At 32.9% G+C, this 21,486-nt stretch overlaps 1 protein-coding gene and 1 pseudogene across 3 annotated transcripts in view; one reads left to right on the top strand and one right to left on the bottom strand.

Moving 5' to 3' along the window:
- Stag1 (stromal antigen 1) overlaps nt 1–21,486 on the bottom strand; it is a 378,160-nt gene that overhangs the window by 53,626 nt on the left and 303,048 nt on the right. For all 3 annotated transcript variants that reach the window (XM_047563511.1, XM_047563510.1, XM_047563509.1), the window contains 6 exons: nt 20,380–20,483; nt 13,583–13,675; nt 13,393–13,482; nt 13,013–13,216; nt 11,937–12,007; nt 10,015–10,102 (listed from right to left, as the gene is read on the bottom strand). In XM_047563511.1, the coding sequence (XP_047419467.1) occupies nt 10,015–10,102; nt 11,937–12,007; nt 13,013–13,216; nt 13,393–13,482; nt 13,583–13,675; nt 20,380–20,483 (650 nt within the window). The remainder of the gene's footprint in view (nt 1–10,014; nt 10,103–11,936; nt 12,008–13,012; nt 13,217–13,392; nt 13,483–13,582; nt 13,676–20,379; nt 20,484–21,486) is intronic.
- Nucleotides 3,924–4,259, top strand: LOC124992573 (eukaryotic translation initiation factor 1-like; annotated as a pseudogene).

Genomic DNA, 21,486 nt, shown 5'->3' with positions numbered 1-21,486 from the left:
GGGATCTTTCTATTTTTGGATAGAAGTTCTTTATCAGATATGGGATTTATAAGTATTCATCAGCAAACTGGCCTTTGTTTTTAATTTTGATGAAGATTAATGTCTGTATTTCTTTTTCTCTGTGCTTTTGGTGTTATACCTAAGAAATCTCTGATTAAACCAAGGTCACAAAGATTTTTGTCATGTTTTCTTCTAGAGGTTTTATAGTAGCATGTTTTATATTTAGGTCTATAATCCATCTTGGGATTTTTTTTTTTTTCTTTTTTTTAAGAACAGGTCTCACTATGTTGCTCAGGATGATCATGAATTCCTGGGCTCCAGTGATCATTCTGCCTCAGCTTTCCATAGCGCCTGGCTGACTTAATTTTTTTAAAAAATATTTTTCTTAGTTGTTGAACCTTTATTTATTTATTTGTATGCGGTGCTGAGAATCGAACCCAGTGCCTCACACATGCTAGGCAAGTGCTGTACCACTGAGCCACAATCCCAGCCCCTGAATTAATTTTGTATATGGTATAAGTATGAATTCTTTTTTCATGCATGTTTTTGATGAAAGATTATTCTTTCTCTAAATAACTGCTTTTGTATCTTTGTGAAAAAAAATCAACTGACCATGTAGGTAGGAATCTTATTCTGGACTCTATCCTGCTTCTTCAATATATATTTATCCTTTCTTTTTTCTCTTTTTGGTACTGGGGATTGAACCGAGGGGTGTTTAACCACTGAGATACATCCCCAGTCCTTTTTAAAATATTTTATTCAGAGACAGGGTCTTCCTGAGTTGCTCACGGTCTCGCTAAGTTGCTGAGGCTAGCTTTGAACTTGAGATCCTCCTGCCTCAGCTTCCCAAGCAGTGGAGATTACAGGCACGTGGCACTGTGGCCGGCTACCTATCCTTTCTTTAATACCACATCATCTTGCTTAGGGTTTTCAATCCTGAAATCAGGTAGTGTGAATCTCCTTTCCGCTTCTCTTTTAAAATTCTTTAAAAATTAAAAAAAATTTTCTCTTTTAAAATTCATTGCCCTTCCATGTGAATAATTCCCATATGAATATTAGAGTCAAGTTGTCAGTTTCTACAAAAAAATTCTACTCAGATTTCAACTAGAACTGTTAAATCTACAGATCAGTTTGAGGAGAACTGACAGTAACACTATAGAATCTTCCAATTCATAAATGTAATTTTCATTCTTTGATTTCTTTTCTACTGATTTATAGCTTTCAGCATACAGATTGCACACATATTTTGTTAGTTTTCAAAAAAATTTTTTAAGTTGTAGATGGACACAATATCCTTATTTTTTTTTTTACTTATTTTTATGTGGTGCTGAGGATCTAAACCAGTGCCTCACATGTGCTAGGCAGGAGCTCTATCACCGAGTCACAACCCCAGCCCCTATTTTGTTGTTTTATATTTAAGTATTTCATGTTTTTGTAGCTATTGTAAATGACACATCTTATAAAATTTCATTTTACAATTGTTCAGTGTAAAACAATGGATTTTTAAATTTAAAAAGTATCAACATCAGATTACATAATATAAAATTATATACAATTCAAATTGTTTCCTAACTGCTATAGATCTCTAGTTTTCCACTGAGAAAGCCTTAGTTAATAGTTTTTATATATCCCAGAAATAATCTGTCAATTAGATGTGTATAAAGATTGTCTCACCCTTTGAAATTACATATACTGATCTCTTCCTTGCCCCTTTCATTCAATATAGCAGTAAATCATAAGAAAAAATCTACCTCATTATTTTATTCATAGTTATACAGAATTGGAAAGAATCAAAACTATCCTACTAATTTTACTGGTTCTCTATTCATGAACATTTAATTATTTCAACTTTTATATTTAATAAAAATTTGTACCTATACCTTTATACATACATTCAAGTATGTATCTGTAGTCTAATTTCCTAAAACTACAAATGCTCAGAGGATGTATACATCCAACTTTCAATTTGATAAAGACAGGCCAACAATCTTCTAAAGGGGTTATAACCAACTATTCTCACAATAGTACTTGAGAGGAATCAAGTAGTTAAGAAGTTTCATAAGGGTTTCTGATGTATACATACAGTTTAGAAATACTGGAACAGAGATTAGATTGGAGAAAGGATGACACTGAAGTTACTAAGACAAAATAGGAAGTTTCTGCAGTAATTAACAAGAGAAAATATGAGAGATGGAATTAAGGTAGTAGAGCCTGGAGGAATATAGCAAATAGATATTCAGGAGGTAGAATTTATAAAAATGAACAAAAGTCTTTTGAAATTAGTAACTGCTTTTAATAAGCCATTAAAATATCTTTAGGGGAAGAAGAAGATGGTGGAACAGAGTTAAGTGGCAATTCCTGATCTCTCCACAATGCAGAAAGGAGGCAATGAAGGAAGAGCTGACCAAAGACAACTTTACTAGAAGTGTATACTTGGATTAGAGGAACTGTGGAGAACAGTATCAACAAGTTGTTTTTCATAAGACTGATGAGTATGTGGTTTTGCTCTAAGGTGACTGTAGTAAATAGGGTTCATTGGCTTCTGTCAAAGTGGTGCTGATACTGAAAATAGCAGAGGATACACATTGAGTTTAAGTATCAATACCTGGATATTCACTCAGCACAGGGCTAGTAAAAGAAGAAATCTCATGAAAATAGTCCCTAAGCATAAAAGAATATCACCTCAATAATCAGTAGACATACAAGTAATATTAAAAAACAAGGGAAGAAACCACTCCAAACTGCCCACACTTTAACAGCTAATTCTACTGACACTGCAGTGGAAGAAATATCCAAGATAGAATTTTGGAAAATCATAGTTAAAATGTTCAATAAGTTAATATAAGAGATAATGAGTGAAATTAGAGAAAATACAGGAAGTCAAAGATTATTTCAGTCAAGAGATAGAGATTCTGAAAAAGAACCAAATGGAAATCCTAAAAATGAAAGACTCAATAAATTAAATTAAATGTTTGATGGAAAATATCATCAATGGATTAGATGACTTTGAAGACAGATTTTTAGACCCTGAAGACAAAGTATATAATCTTGAAAATAAAGTTGACAAAGAAAAGATGTTAAGGAACCATAACAAAATATTCAAGATACATGAGAGAAACACTGAGAGACAAAAATTTAAGAATCACTGGGGTAGATGAAGATTCTGAAATACGAACTAAAGGAATATACACTCTTTTCAATGAAATAATACTAGAAAAATTTCCAAATCCTAGGAATGGGATGCCAAGAGGCATATAGAAGTCCAAATAGGCAAGATCAAAAAAGATCTTCTCCAAGACATCTTATGATGAAAATGTCTAATATATGGACTAAAGATAGAATTTTAAAAGCTGCAAGAGAAAAACAGCAGGTCACATTTAGAGGTAAACCAATTCAGATTTCAACTGATTTCTCAAAGTGGATCAGAGATCTAGGAAACTGCAACTGCTAGAAGAAAATGTAGACTCAACACTTCAACACATTGGCACAGGCATCAACTTCCTTAACAAAACTCCTAAAGTGCAAGAAATAAAACCAAAAATCAATAAGAGGGATGGCATCAAGTCAAAAAGATTCTGCATAGCAAAGGAAATGAGCATTTTTAGACAACCTACAAAATAGGGGATTAATATCCAGAATATAGAACAACCTAACACCAAAAAACACCCAAATGGGCAAAAGAACTAAACAAACATTTCTCAAAAGAAGAAAGACAAATGGCCAATATATATGTGAAAAAATGTTGAGTATCTATTAATCAGGAAATGCAAATAAGAACTACGCTGAGCCCCAGTCACTGAGCCTCTGCCAAGAACCAAACAGCCTCCCCCTCGACCTCAAGCAGCCTAACCCTCTCAGTCTTCTGCAGGCCTGACAACTGCCTTCTGCAGGACGTTTCTACCAAGGGAACGGAATCATATTGTATGTCTGCTATTTAGAATCCTCATTCTTTGGACTCCTTTGCTGATGCAAGTAAGAGTGATGACCTGCTTCCTGCTGGCACTGAGGATTATATTCACATAAAAATTCAGAGAAACAGCAGAAAGACCCTTACTACTATCCAAGGGATCACTGATGATTATTATAAAAATAAATTAGTGAAGGCGTTTAAGAAGAAATTTGCATGCAATGGTACTGTAATTGAGCATCCAGAATAAGGAGAAGTAATTCAGCTACAGGGTGACCTGTGCAAGAACATGTGCCAGTTCCTGGTATAGAGTGGGGCTAAGGATGAATAGCTGAAGGGTCATGGGTTTTAAGTACTTGTGGCTCACTGAAGTTTAAGTGAGTATTTCCTTGCAATGAGTAGAATTTCCCTTCTGTTTCTTGTCATAAGTTGAAACACCTCAGAACTTGTATAATGTAACCATTTGGGGTCTGCTTTTAACTTGGACTAGTGTAACTCCTTCATGCAATAAACTGAAGAGCCAAAGCAAAACAAAAAAATTCCCACAAAAACAAATAAACAAAAACCGACCCTGATATTCCATCTTACTCCTAATCAGAATGGAAATTTCCAAGAACACAAATAATAAAAAATGTTGGAGAGGATATAGAGAAAAAGGTACATTCAAACATTGTTGATGGGATTGTAAATTAGTATGACAAGTCTGGAAAGAAGCATGGAAGATCCCTCAAAACACTAGGAATGGAACTCATATGACTCAGTAATCCACTCCTCAGTATTTATCCAGAAGATCTAAAATCAATATACTATAGGGATGCAGCCACATCAACGTTTATAGCAGCACAATTCACAATAGGCCAGTTATAGAACCAACCTAGAGGCTGGTAAACAAATGAATGGATAAAGAAAATGTGACACAGACACACACACACACACACACACACACACACACACACACAATGGAGTTCTAGTCAACCATAAAAAAGAATAAAATCATGACAGTTGCTAGTAAATAGAACTGGAGACCATGATGCTAGATGAAATACACCAGACCTGGAAAGTTAAAGGTTAATGTTTTCTCCCATATGTGGAAGCTAGAGGGGGCGGGAAGAGAAGGAAAGGGGGTGGGGAATGTGTGAAGAATTCCATGAAAATAGAAGACAGATCCATGGAGCAGAGGAAGGGGATTGAGGAGGGATGGGGAAAGGAAAGAACTGTAGAAAGAATATGACCAAATTTTCCTGTGTACATATATGATTGTACCACAGTGAATCTCACTTTTTGGTATAGTCACATGACAATAATTAAAAATATATATAAATAAACAGAAGAAGGATCAATAGTAGAGGAATGGGAATAGGGGGACACAGGAGGAGAGGAAAAGGAGAAGTACCGGGAACTGAATTAGAGCAAATTAGATTCCATGCTTGTATAAACATGTCAAAATGAACCTATTAACTAATAAAATTAACTATAAAACATATCTTTAGGACCAGTCAAATATTTTTGTAAATAATGACTAGGCAGGTAGCAAGTTGGATGTGTGTTTGTATATGTGTGTGATGGTGAAGTAAAGGTACATAACACCAGTTTCCTGGCTTTTTGACTTAGGAATCTTGGTGGATAATTAAAGGATAGAGGAATCCTGAAAGGTTTTGATATGGTATGCCCAAGGAACTTGGAAGTGGGTAACTGAAATAATTTCTATGTTAGCAAGGATATAAGTGTATAGTCTTCAATGAAAGCATACTCTATTAACGCATACAACAAGTCATAATCTATCCAAAATAAAAAATCTGACTTAAGTTAAACTCACTCCCTACATTATATAAGTAATGTGGTGATTTCTAGTTCATGCTAATGGATTGAAAATCAGCATCTAATCTCCCTCTCCCTCTCCCCTATTTCCAATAAAACAGCCCAAAAGGTACTTAGAAAAAAGATAAATACAGAAAAAAATCTAACATGGGGAATATATCTGAAGGAATGGGATGGGGGTTAAGAAGGCACAGTTCGAGTATAGTTCAAGTTCCTTAGTATCAGTGGTAGTAGAAAATCAATAGCAGAAAATGTGAAGAGAATGAAAAGAATTTAAAAGCTTGGTTTGAGTGGGTGTGCCAGGCAAATTACTTAATATCCCTATGCTTTAGTTTTACCAATATGATGAAAATACACATATATATCTCATATGGTTTTCATTAAAGTTTAAAAAAATGAATTATATGTAACAACTTAAATTCTAACTACAAAATGAAAATTTTCTATTATTGATACCCAGAGAGGCCCAAAGTTAGTGCTGTATGATTACATTTTTTAAATGGGTTTACTCATACTATTGTGTTCTACAGCAATCTTTTTTCTTTTTGAAAATTAAAACATTATAGTTATATGTAATAGTTGAGTTCATTCTGACAAAAATCATACATGCAAGGAATTTGATTTCAATCCCCATTCTTCTCTCCCCTTTTCTTCCCCTTCCTCTGTTCTCCTTCTTCTGCTCTACCGGTCTTTCTCTTTCTCTTTTATTTTATTCTTTTTTTTTTGGGGTGCTGGGGATCGAACCCAGGGCCTTATGCTTACAAGGCAAGTACTCTACCGACTGAGCTATTTCCCCAGCCCCATTTTATTCATTTTTGATTGGTATTTTTACATATACATAAAGATAAAATTCTCTTTGGTATATTTACATATGTAGCAATAATATTTTTAAAAAATTCTGTGAATACTCTTTTTATTTTCAATTTATAGAATCTACTCGGAGTTCTGGAAACAATACATTAAAGCAGAAATTTAATAGTCTATTTTTTTTTTTAGATGCTATTCAAGATCACATTTAAAACTATACCAACAGGAAACAGGTACAAAGTCACAAAACAAGATAGGGATGATGAAACATCTTTTGCCTTAAAAATAGATATGACCACCTATGGAATAGAACAGAAAACACAAGACAAATCCACAGACACAGTCATCCGCTCTTTGACAAAGGGGTCAAAAACATACATTGGAGAAAAGTCTTTTATAAACAAATGGGCTGGGAAAACTGGATATTCATGTGTAAAAGAATGAAACTAGATTCCTATCTCACACCCTGCACAAGAATGTACATGAAATGGATCAAAAAGACCTAGGAATTAGACTAGAAACACTGCAACTGCTAGGAGAAAACACAGGGCTAATATTCCAACATATTGACTTAGGCACTGACTTTCTTAATAAAACTCAAGAAATAAAACCAAGAATCATTAGTGAAATGGCATCAAATTAAAAAGCTAGACAGTAAGGGAAATAATTGAGAGCACAAAGAGAGAGCCTACAGAATGGCAGAAAGTCTTTGTCAGCTTTTCTTCTGAAAGGGGATTAATATCCAGACTACATAAAGAACTCAAATAACTCAATACCAAAAAACCAAATAACCCAACTGATAAAGGGACAAACGACCTAAACAGACAGTTCTCAAAACAATTAATACAAATAGTCAACAAATAAATGAAAAATGTTCGATAATCTTAGCAATCAGAGAAATGCAAATTGAAACTACACTTGAGATTTCATTTTTCTCCAATTAGAAAGGCAATCATCAAGAATATGAATAACAATAAAAATGCTGGAAAGTATATGGGGGAAAAGTCACACACATTGTAGGTGGGACAGCAAATTAATACAACTATTTCTCAAAGTAATATGGTGCTTCCTCAAAAGAATAAGAATGGACCCATCAGCTATCTCACTTCTTTGTATTTGTCCAAAAGAACTAAAATCACCACACTATAGTGATACAAGCATACCAATATTTATAGCAGCACAATTTATAAAATTCAAGTTGTGGAACCAGTCTAGGTACCTGTCAACAGGAGAATGGATAAGGAAAATATGCTTTATATACATAATGGGATTCTACTCAGTCATAAAGATGAATAAAACTGTACATCTGCTGGTCAGTGGATGGAAATAGAAAACATGCTCAGTCATAGATTCAGAAAGTCAAGGGTCAAATGTTTTATGTCACATACTGAAGTGGGGGGGCTTGGAGAAAGGAATATTAAAAAAAAGTGTGGGGGGGTGCTCAGGATAATAGAATGGAGACCAACAGAATAGTGGAAGAGGAGGAAGGAGATTGAGATGGAGGGAGGATGGAAGGGTACAGGGAAGTACTGGCAACAAAATCTATCAAATTATGCTATGTCTGTTTTCAAATATATAACATTAAATTCTGTATATATATCTATATATGTTAATGTAAAAATTAAACTAATAATAATAATAAAAGAGATCAGAGTGCAGAAGAGTAGAAGAAGGGGATCAGGGTTAGGGCAGAAGGGAGGAAAAGGGAAGGTACTAGGGAAGGAGATCCAGCAAATTATATTCTATGCATGTAAGAATATAGCATAATGAATTCCATGTATGTAAAATTACATAATGTACCCATGAAAAAGAAAAAAGAATTAGTTGAATATAGAGTTTTTATATCTTCAGTACTGGGTATTTTAAGAGATGTTTCCAAAAACTGCTAAAATGGACAAATCATGCACTCAAATTTTGTACACATAGCTAGACTAGAATTTGTGTCTAAGAAGTTAAAGAGAGTTAAAACAAATATCACATAAATGTTTTATTTGACAAATTAATACAAAATGAGGAAAATAACACCTATGCAGTGAAAGTAAGTAATAAAAAACCAAAATAACATCAGACTATAGCACTGTGAGACCGTTACAAGTCAGTATTAAGGTAGTAATGATGATGTAGTGAATTAAAAAATAATTTTAGACATCATTATAGTCCCAGATGAAAGAGAGTTATGTATTTTTAGTCTCTCCTTGAACAAAAGGAGGAAAGCAAAAAGGGAGTAGCTTATGCTTCTCAATTCCTTGCAAACCTGAAGAGTATTTTGAGAATATGAGTGAATTGTTATAGGGTACTGAAAACTCAGATCACAAAAATGGGAAATTGAAGTGCCAGTAATAAATGAGAAAAAAAAATTCAAACATTTAACCTTGTACCATTAACTACAATAAAAATACCTAATATAACCAGGGACATTTGTTGTATTAAGAGTGGTTTTACATGAAGCAGGGTTCAAAAAGGTGAACGTTAGGCAATTTTCTGGAGGTGATGCTGAGGATGGAACCCAAGGCCTTTCATATTACAAGGAAAGGGCTCTATCACAATAAAACACTGGTACGTGAGACATTTAAAAAAAAATTTTTTTTTTTTTTTAAATGGTAGTGGGGATGAAACCCAGGGCCTTGTGTATGCTAGGCAAGTACTCTATCACTGAGTGACAGACATCTCCAGACCGGTTTTTTTTCTGACCTGGGATATCACCAAGTGGACCAGGCAGGCCTTGCAGTGCTGGGTTCAAGGATCTCTCTAAGTTTCCCAAGTCACTATGACTACAGGCATTACCATGTCTGGCTTCTGTGATTGATTTTTAATATGAAATTGTCATTTTGCTATATGTGTTGAAATTCTTATTGCTTTACAGTGCTGAAGTATCACTGAAGCATTCTATATTACCAAATGGGAATGAGAAAGAGAATCTCTAAATATGACCTACACTCAAAATTCAACTATAAAGTTGTTATTTTGGTCTTTATGAGTATCTGCAGAATATAGAAACCACTCCTTTCTCATGCAGAATTAAACTAATTATTCTCCTCACATCTTCAGACTAGGCAAAGTTTACTCAATTCCTGCCTAATGTACTATAACACATGAGCACAAAAAATTCTAAAATCTGCTAAAGGCTCCCAAAATTATTTAACTACAGAAGCTAAGCCATGCCTAAGGCCTGATGTGAAATACCTGGAACAAAGCCTGGAATACAGTCATGATCAAAAAATTTCATTACATTATGTTATGGTAGTAATTAATCATATTTTCCCTAGAAGAGCATTATCATAGCAAAAGTTCTCTAATTTTTTTGACTCTAACACATCTGAATATGTGATATACTAACAGTAACAGTCAATCACTATGGTAATAATTCTCAAAGGAGAGGGCTGCATTAAAGAATTATCAACTACTTTCTATAAAAGGCTTTAAAATTATAACTTCAGAGAAGTTTAATTTTAAAACAGAGAAAGAATATCGATAATTCCTACCTGTTCTGGCATAGCTCCATGTTCAATTCCAGTCTTCAATAATCTATAGCAATTGCCAAACAGATCCCATTTTGTGAGATCATGAGCACTAAAATAAACAAAAGATGCATTAACTTCATTCTAGAGTGGAAGAAAACTTATACTTGAGCTGAGTTTCAGTAAAAGAAAGAGTAAAATAAAACATGATTTTCTTAAGAATTAAATAAGATCCACTGAGGAAATATTTAAGTGAGAGACAGAGAGAAAGACAGAGACAGACAGACAGACAGACACACACACAGAATGAAAAAGAGCTGATACCAGGAATTCACTGAAGCAATCAATAATAAAACTTCAATCATTTAACTGAAGGTTTCTATCATGAGGTCAACATAAACTCAAACTCCATACATGGGTAACTTCAATTTTTAGTTTTTTAAAATACACCCTAAACAGATCCATTCACAATTTTAAAATTTATAATCACACACACACACACACACACACACACACACACACACAATCTACCTATCTTTTTTGGTGGGGGGATACTGGGAAATCGACCCAGAGGCCCTTTCCACTGAGTTACATTCCAGCCCTTTTAAAATTTACTTTTAATTCTTTTTTTTATTTTGAGACAGGTTCTTGCTAAGTTGATGAGACTGGTCTCAAACTTGCGATCCTCCTACCTTGGACTCCCAAGTTGCTGGGATTACAGGCATGAGCCACTGAATCTGGCTAAAACCTTAGATTTCTGAAACTGCTTTAGAAATCTGTAGAATTCACGAAGAGCCTCAACGAAACTTTTTTTTTGACAAGTTCTACTTCCCTTTCTTCATTGAGAAGGGCATAATTATAAGATACATACAAATTACAGCTTGAAAAAATACATTTCATTCATGTGAAACTTTTTTCTTCATTCAAACTCACATAGTAAGAATACCATAATAAAGAACCAAACAAAAATAATTCAGGAAAAAGCCCACAAGACTGACTTTCATGGCTTTCCCGTGAATTTTTTTTTAACTTAAGTTGACAAATGAAAATTATTTTGTATATATTTACCATGTAGATGTTGTTTTGAAATATGCACATATTATGGAATGGCTAACTAGAACTAATTCACATATGCATTATATCATATACTTATTTTTGTGGTAAGAACACTTAAAATCTGCTTTCAGTAATTTTTAAGGATACTGTTGTTAACTATATTCATTATGCTCTACAACAGATCTCTTGAATTTATTCCTATTTAATTAAAATTTTGTATCTCTTGACCAACATCTCCAACTCATCACCAATCTTATTTCTTATTTAGTAAGGCTTCTAAAAGCCATCAATTAAAAATTATACCCATAAAAGTCTAGCTTATAAAAATAAACTTATCTAATTTGTTAAATAATACTAATGTATTTCAATTTTTTTTTTTAAGCTATTTTTTTTTGGGGTGCTGGGGATCGAACTCAGGGCCTTGTGCTTGCAAGGCAAACACTCTACCAACTGAGCTATCTCCCCAGTCCCTAATGTATTTCAATTTTTATAGTGTATACTCATCACATTAAATGATATATTTTCATTGCACTAATAGTAAATCTTACATCTTAATTAAATAACAACAGATCATAATTCATCTGGAGAAAATTTGAATAAGAAAGAAAAACACCACCATCTCAATATTTCTCTAAAATTTCCTACTGAAATACATAAATGTTGCTGTTCGAACTGGCACACATTTGTAGTCTCAGGAGGCTGAAGTTTGAAGTTAGCCTCAGCAACTGAGCAAGACCCTATCTTAAAATTAAAAAAAACAAAAAGGATTGGGGGTGTAGCTCAGTGGTAACGGGCACCTGGGTTCAAAAAAAGAAAAAAATATACGAATGTCAAAAATTACAATCAGTTTATGTTGATTTTAATCACTAAATCTACTTTAAACAACATACTTGTGGAAAGATGTTAATCGCTTTAAGGTGGACAGAACATTGTAAATATCATCATCATCAGCTTCTTCACCCTACAAATTAAAAAGTAAAGATCACCTCATTATCATACCTTAACTCATATTCACACTAAAGTCTATTAATACTTAACTGCCTAAAGAAAAATTCTTCATTATATAAATAGTATACATATCCTAGAAGTAAATAATACAAATAAGAAAAAAAACTTAATCCAAAGATAAAAAAATAACTAATCTTTAGATTTTAAATAATGTGATAAATACAACTATACACTTTCTAATTTTAAATATTTTATGATAAATTTGTTGAAACTGGAATTGCTGAGTGAAAGGGTAAAGTTTAACTTTATAAAATTTTGTTTTTCTGGTGCTGGGAATTGAACTCAGGACTTTATGAATGAATACAAGGCAAACACAACTATAGCCCTGCCCTCAAAGATTGTTAATGGTTATTTCATAGATCTTACTGTCAACTAAGCTTGAAAATCATAAATAATGTTTGAAAAAAAAAAAGGGTAAGTTCAAATAGCAGGAAGAAGTCTTTTAAAAATCAATTACGGTAGGATTAAAAAGGGAAATTCTATCAGCCTGGACACCAGAGCACAGAGAACTATAGGAATCCCAGACTGCCTTGTGTAGACTGGAATGAGAGGTCAAGAGGTAAGGATCCTAAAAATAATCAGAAAAATTACCAGTTGCAGGAGCTTGCTATCTTGAGCATACCATTCAGGTATGGGTAGTCTTTAAAAGCATACTTAATTTGTATATTCTACTCACTAACACATCACAATAATGTAGTAATATTAAAATGCAAATTAGGTCCCAAGAAAAGGCAATGAGTTAAGAAAAATTAAACCTCAGATTTTTCTTAAAAGGGGGGGAAAAAGTAGCATTAAAAGGAAATATGACTAAGATTGAGCTTTATAGGATGCATCAACTGCAACAATGAAAATTCTAGATTTTATTTAAAAATGGAAATGATTACATAGTCAGCTCTCTTGAATATTTGGTTATTAACTAAAATTATTATTACATGTACACATTAACTTTAGAACAGACCTCTTGTAGTAGGTCTTCCACAGAATGATTGAATCGATCTACAAACTCATCAATCAGCTGGCTCCGAGCTATGTCAACTCTGTTCTGGATGGTATACTCTTCACTGCATAAGATGCTATAGGTTTTACTGCAGGCTTCTAGGACATCTGATTCTACATGTTTCTCCACAACAAATTTAATCTGTTTTAATAATGCATCTAGATGCTGAGAAGGAAAAAAAGAAAAAACTATGACATTCAGAATTATAATGAAAATAAAAATTAGCGTCTGTCAACAATGAAAATAAGACTATGATTATGTGCAAATAAAATAATTCAGTTAAGACTGTATGATTAGGTGCAAATGAAATAATTCAGAATTTCAATCTCATAGTAGCTTACCTTTTCCATTCTACCTGTGCTGTAGATTTCTAGATCAAAATACTGTGGGATTTGCAGCAAGTTTGCTACTTTTTCTGCATCAGCTGAATACTAGGAGAAGAAATAGTAAAGAAAAAAACAGTAACTACTTTAATAGTGTGTTGAAAGCAAACTCAGGCATATTATCAAAAAACTGTAAATGTGACTATACCTTTGATAATAACATAGGAAGTGTGATAATAAAATGCTCGGTCAATTTGTTTCTATCATCAATTTGAGTTTTCCTTTCTTTGGCAGTTAGCACCTAGAAATAAATTAAAAGGGTAAAAGAATAGAGTGCCATGTACTAATTTATATGTCTAAGATGTTATAAGAAGGATGAAGAACTGGCATATAATAAAACCAAGAATTTTAAGAGAAACAAACTACTGAAATAAATATAGTCTGATGCAGAAATTTTAACATTCACTGTTACTTTATTAAATAACTAAATTACTAGCTTAACTTACATAAAAATATAAACATTTCTATAAAACCATAATTAGGAATATAAAAATACTGGAAACAAAACATAATTTTTCAGGAGATTTAACCTCAATGTGTTAACAGCTACTTTTCCTATGTTAAAAACACACCCATACTTTATAAAGTAATCCTATTTAAAAACCATGAGAAACTAATAAATTTTCATGTATTTTTAAGGCATATACTAATGATACCTCTGGATTCACTTATATTTAAGTCTTCTTGTAACTATGCTCATAAATCTAGGCAGCAATTAAGAGAAAGAGAGTGGTACAGCCTGTGGTCATGGAACCAATTTAAACTGATAATGCTCATCACCATATACAACTTGTTAAACATAGGTGGTTTCAAAAAAAATATTAAAATGCAAGCTTAGTTTAAGATCATTTCCCCAAAGTATTCTGCATTTGGTTAATATTCTGAAGGAATTTACCATTGTAATATTGGGTGGCTGTACAGAACAGAAATTTACCAATGTAAACATGAACCCCAATGTTTGAGAATATATGAAAGTAGATGCCTCCTATTTGATTATTTTATATCCTTATGAGGGTGAACAACAATCACTTTGGAATGATCTACCAACTACTGTGTTCAGCTCTGCACAAAAAATTAAAGTGACTAAACAAAGTCAAATATATGTTTAGGAATGTATTCAGGATATCAAGGAGTTCTGAAAATTCATCTGACAATGGATCAAAAGTCTAAGGACATCAATTTTAGGGAAGAAGCTATTTTTGATTAGATGATAATTTTGTTGGGCACTCTACATACATGAACTGATCTGGTCATCACAATACCTCTGATGAGATAACAAAACTGGTCTGACACCTACAAAGAAATAATTTGCTAACATCTAACAAATTTTTGTGCATATTCTTCCTCTGACTTAGCAATCCCATTTCTAGTAATTTATACCATCAGTATACCAGGTATAAGTAACAAATGACCCATACACAAGACTATTCACTATACAATTTTTCTAGTAGCAAAAAACTAGCAATAATCCAAAAGTCTGTTAGTAGGTGACTTTCAGTGATACATCCACATAATAGATACCATACAGCCATAAAAAAATGAAGATATCTAAATAAAGTTATGGAGTGATATTTAAGACACACAGTTAAATACAAAAAGAAATATACAGAACAGGGTATAAAGTATGCTATCTTTTGTAAAAAGTTGGAAGGTGGGAAGAATTGGGAATAAGAATATGTGTATGTGTGCATGTGTGTATGTATAGTTCCCTAATTTACAAACACTGGATGGATAAACCAGAAATAAAACTGGTTCTAGTAGGAATGGGGTGTAGAGGGAGGTTCTATAAATAAGACTTCTCTGAAAGTGAACCTGGGGCATCTTATTCTGAAAGGAAGTGCTCAAGAATGATAATATCTGAAAGAACTAGGAATTAGCCTAAGGGGCTCTCATGAGTTAAAGTTGGGACAATATACTTTTTAAAGACATTTTTTCTTTAAAAAAAACCAAAAAAACTATTCTTTAAAATTAATTAGTTTTTTTCCCATCCCCACAGCCTCACCCCTCCCCTTACTCCCCTCTGCATAATCCAAAGTTTCTTCATTCTTCCCTACATGCCTCCAACCATGGATCAGCATCTGCTTATCAGAGAAAACATTTGCCCTTTGGTTTTTTGAGATTGGTTTATTTCACTTATTATGATAGTCTTTAGTTCCTTCTATTTACCAGAAAATGCCATAATTTCATTCCTCTTTATGATTAATAGTTCATTGTGTATATGTACCACATTTTCTTTATCCATTCATCTGTTGAGGGCATCTAGGTTGGTTCCATAGTTTAGCTATTGTGAACTGAGCTGCTATAAACGCTGATGTGGCTGTGTCACTGTAGTATGCTGATTTTAAGTCCTTTGAATACAAACCTAGGAGTGGGATAACTTGGTCAAATGGTGGCTCCATTCCAAGTTTTCTGAGGAAATCTCCATACTGCTTTCCATATTGGTTGTACCAATCTGCAGTTCTACCAGCAATGTATGAGTGTATCTTTTCCCCCACTTCCTCACCTACACATATTATTGCTTATATTCTTGATAATTGCCATTCTGATTGGAGATGAAATCTTAGGGTAGTTTTGATTTGCCTTTCTCTAGTTGCAAGAGACAAACTTTTTTTCATGTTTGTATTTCTTCTTCTGTGAAGTGTCTGTTCAGTTCCTTACCCCATTTATTGATTGGGTTATTTGTTTTTTGGTGTTAAGTTTAAAGACATTTATTATGGAAAATTGAAAAAACACTCTAAAGTATAGCAATAACCATTTAGCATTATCATTCTTGTTTCATCAATTCTAAAGTTTGTTTTTTCTATAGCATTTTAAGGCAAATCTTTATATATAATTTTACCATTAAATATTTAATATATATCTTTAATAGATGAGACCTTAAATTGTCTTTACAATTGGTTCAAATAAGAATTCAAACACATGTGGCTGGTATGTCCCTATATCCTTTAATTTCTGTAATCTCTGTTACTCCTTTTCTGCGTTCTGAATTTGTCTAACTATAGTCTCATTTAAAACATTCCTTCATCCCCATATTTTCTTGAAAAGTGATAGTTTCTGGAAGTTTGATTACATCTATTCTTTTCTCCCCTAAACCAGTCTAGGAATACTTCAAAGGTGGCAACAGTTTCACTTTCAACAGTGTTAAGTTTAATCACTGCATTCAGATAACTCAAACCAATCTGTCATCGAGTTCCTCATCAACCTTTCATTTAACTACATGTCACTGATGACTGTCATTTAGATAATTTCATTTGGGTGACAAAATAATATTTTAATTCTACTATTCCTCCACTTATTACCAGTGACATTTCTACTGAAAAAGTTTGTCTCAAATATTTAGTTACCCAGAAATCTCAGTATTACTAATCAGGAAAACTAAACATTATGTGCCTTTCTGATATGATGTAATATGGAGCACAAAAATTTATTACTGGTAAAATCTACAACCTTATCTGATTAAGCCTTTAAAATTAACTTTCAGATTACAAAAAAATTATGATGGAAAGAAAAACTAAAAAGTGCTATGAAGTAGCAATAAGAGAAACCAAAAGGAAAAATATGTTTTTCCTCCTATCTAGTTATTCTCAGTTGAAAGAGAAACATTAAAACCTCTAAAATATTACTTTAAGCATTCATTTAATGTCTCAATTTCTTGTATTTTGGACTCTGTTGTCTATATGTATCTAATTGTTGTATTTTTCCAATGTATTACTGACCCCTTTGTCTTAAGAAAATGTCTCTTTTGGTTTTTAGTAACATTAAAGTCTTTCTAATATAAATAATCTCTTCATCTCTCTTATTCATTGCATAATACCTTTTTGCCATCCTTTTTTTTTCAAACATATTTATGTCTTTAAATCTGACAGTCTGAAAATACCTTTATTGTTGCGGGGGGTGGGTGCTGCGGACTGAAATTTTCACCCATGTTCATATCCAATATGATTTTTGTTATGGCTAAAATTATGTAAAACAGAAGGGAAGGGGACTAGGAGGAGAGAGGAGGGGAGGAAAAAGGGAAGAAATTGACCAAATTATATTGTTCTATTGTGTGCATGTATGAGTATGTAATAACAAATCCTACTGTTATAAAGCATCAATAAAAATATAAAGGGCTTTAACTCACAAAAAATGTCATCCATTTTGTTGTTATCTTTATGCTTATTTCTTTTGTTCCTCCTCTCTATCTTTACATAAAGTAAATGTACTACCATAATCTTCATTTTCTTTTTAGATAGGAATGAATCCTATAGGGATTATTATATACTTCCTTACTTTCAATTGGTTTCAGGTTAATACTAAATAAGTTATAGCAAAATGTAGTGATTTTGCTCCAATTTGGTTCCATACCCTTTCCCTTCTTTTGTGTTTTTACTGTCAAATACATCATGTCTATATTATAATCTCAACACAACAGCAATATACTTATTCACACAATATCATGTCCCATTAAAAAATTAACAAAAGGGAAAAATATATGTATACACTGCCTTTGTATATCCATTCACAGATTATAGTTACCATTTGATGATTCCTTATATGGCCTCGAAGACAAAATTTCTTGTAAGGCAGGTCTGCTAAGAATACAGTCTCAATTCTTGTTTTTGTTCCTCAGAAATGGTCTTAAAGTATCTTCATTTTTGACATAATTTTACTGGGTTTAAAATTTCTGCTTGGCGGGCTGGGTTGTAGCTCATTCTCAGCACCGCATATAAATAACTAAGTAAAAGTAAAGATCCCTCAACAACTAAAAAAGTATTTAAAAAAAATTCTGCTTGGCAATTTTATTGGGTATTCTGGCCTTCACTGTTTTTGATAACAAGTCAGCTGCTAAATCCTGTTGTAGTTGCCCTCCACCTGACTTGTTTTTTTCTTATTGCTTTCCAGATTTTCTCATTTTGTATTTCAACAGGGTGACAGCTATGTCTAGGTAGGGACCACTTGTGTTTATTCTACTAGGGTTTTATGTTTATTCTACTTACATCTGTGAATCAATGTTTTTCATCAAATTTGTGATGTTTTTGATAATTTACTTCTTCAAATATTTCTCTTCTTTCTTTCTGGAACTTCTATTACTCATATTATAATGCACTTGATGTTATCCCACATATTTCTGAGGCTCTGTTCACTTTTCTTCAACCTTTTTTCCTCTTTTTTTCCCCCCAGAATTAACAGCTCCTATTAATCTTCATGTTCACTGTTTCTTCTGTCATCTCAAATCTGCTACAGTATTCCTCTAGTAAATTTTAAATTTTGCATTGTATTCTTCAAATACAGATTTTTCATTGTTTCTTCCTTATTAAGATTCTCTATTTCTTGTTTTCAATTTTCTTATAACTTTCTGAATATATTTTCCTTTAGTTATTTTGAATTTACTTTAAAAGGGGGGGGGGCTTGAAGACTTTCTGATCCAATATCTTCACCTACTGAGAAAACATTTCTACTATCTTCCCTTTTTCCCTTAGTAGACATTCTTAGACAATATATGTAACTATGACTTTTAACTTATTTTTATCAGTTTAATATTTTTTAGAGGTACTTAAAATTCATCAACTCACTGGGTGTGGTGGTGCATGCCTAATAATACCAGTGGCTTGGGAGGCTGAGGCAGGAGAACTGAATTCAAAGTCAGCCTCAGCAACTTAGCAAGATCCTGTCTCAAAAATAAGAAATAAAAAGGGATGTCGCTCAGTGGTTAAGCATCCTGGGGTTCAATCCCAGGTACCCACCCACCCCCCTCCCCCAAAAATCACACATACTATGTAACTTATTTCCTCTGTGGCATGTGGCTTCTGCTATCTCTGCTCCCAAATTTTATTTTTACTTTTGTTTTGAAGTCCATTTTCTTAGGAAACTGAATAGATTAGTGGTTACCCAGAGATCTGGGCAGAGATTGTGCTCTGATGAAGATATCTGAATTGCAAAGATATCTTCCTTTTAAGAAATGATTCATTGTGGATTAGAGAGCGTGTTCAAAAGTTAAACCACTTCTTAAAACTGGCTTGACTTACTTTGTGTTGGGTTTTCTAAGGTTTCCTTGTTAGTCAGGAATGTGTGGAGAGCTTATCTAACCCTTTTATAGCTTCCTCATTTCCATGATTTTTCAGTTAACATTTTGGCTGATCCACCTGAACCACCAACTCAGATTATAAGAACTGTGCTTCCCTGTTCATCTCTGTCAAGTTTGCAGTCAACAAAGCAATGGGATTTTATCACTTGTCCATACTGTATCAGCTGGCTTTGCAGGTAGTCCACCTGGTAAAAGATCTTACCAACCAAACTTATGGGAGTGGAGTGGGTACATTGTAAACCTAAAATGTAAGGCTGTAGATTCTGCGGCTTTTACCTGAAACTTCATCACTTTTTAAAGAAAAAAATATTTCTTAACTGTTTTTTATCTTTGGTAAATTTTGGATGTTTTGGATAAAATTTTCTAGTTTATACTTGTGTTTGCAGAAAGAATTTGCCTACCTTTTTATACTAAGAAAGAAAACAGTCTCTCTACCTGTGATCATTTCAACATGTCTAAATAATATTTTTATTATTAGTCCCATGTTACAGAAAAGAAAACTAAGGCACACACACACACACACACGCACAAATATTTACCTATCCAAAAATTACACAGCTGCTAAACAGAAGAGCTTTCAAGTGAAGCAGTCTTCCTCCTGAGCTTTTATGCACTCTTGATATAAATATGAAAATTCTTAAAGTACTTACATACATACCATAATAGAAGCAGGGACAGATGCTATTGGGAGCATGAAGGAAAAAAATCAATTTTGCAACCTGAGCCTAGTAGATACAACATAAAGATGAAGTATCATAGAATGTATCATTTACAAAAAATAATATGTTTGAGGGATGTAAATTCCAGTAAAATTTCCAAATATTTAAGACAGTTTTACATTAAAAGCTTTTTGTAGATTTCTCACTAAGGTAACTTACTCTCTTGCCGGTACCCCTTCCCACTGGAGGATGTGCCTCAGCAGCTTGACGAATTGTACAAACCATTAGCTCTATAAGAGCACTCTCTTGACGGTCAGACATTGCTAAGGTGAAACAAAATACATGAATATGAGCAGACAGTTTTATAATGACCATGTGCTGAAAGTGAATGCAATTATAAAAAAACTGCAAACATAATGTATTACTATGAAGAAGACCGAAGTTAAACTATGTATTTTGTTTTTTTTTTCCTCTTTTGTTTTTCTTAAGTAATATATACTTGCTGTCTTTAGTCAAGCAAGAAAGAGGTATATAAAGTGAAAATTTTGTTCTAGTTCTAATACCCTACTTCTGAGTTAGGCAATGTTAAAATTTTATTCTACTTCCTTACATATTATTTGAAAGCTCATGCAAATTTTTAAAGCTTTTTAACAAAAAAAGATCATGACATTTAAAAAATTAACACTTTAAAAATATCTGAATATATACATGTTATATCTTTAATAATTATAAATTATTATAATTAGTTAATATACCACAATTTAGTCAATCTTCTCCTGTCTATGGTCAAATTATTTCCAGATTTTTGACACCATGAAAATTGCTACCATAAGCATTATTATGAATATATACTTATTTAACTGATAAATTTATTTCTGGGAATGAATTTCCAAGAGTGAGAATAATGTGTCAAAAGGCAAAATCTCAATAACAACGTATGATAAGATTATTTATTGTAGTTCACACACTCAGTTGCAATTATGATAATGTTTGGCTTGAATTTTTTTTTTTAGTTGTAATTGGACATAATACCTTTATTTTATTTATATATGTGGTGCTTAGGATTGAACCCAGTGCCTCACACATATTAGGCAAGTGCTCTATCATTGAGCCACAGACCCAGTCCAATGTTTGGTTTTTCATATCCCTGCCAGCACTGGGTTTTATACACTCCTTTAATTTTTGCCAGTCCTACGGGTTGCGAAATGGTAGTTCACTGTTATTTTGTTCCTTTTATCTACTGATCAGTCAAGTGGAGTATTCCCTCTCCCCCCACCCATATCCCCTAGGATTTATCTTTTTTTTTTTTTGAAATAGGATCTTTCT

Source organism: Sciurus carolinensis, chromosome 9, assembly GCF_902686445.1.
Source record: "Sciurus carolinensis chromosome 9, mSciCar1.2, whole genome shotgun sequence".
NCBI classification, from domain to species: Eukaryota; Metazoa; Chordata; class Mammalia; order Rodentia; family Sciuridae; genus Sciurus; species Sciurus carolinensis.
This window is presented reverse-complemented; position numbering and strand designations above follow the sequence as displayed.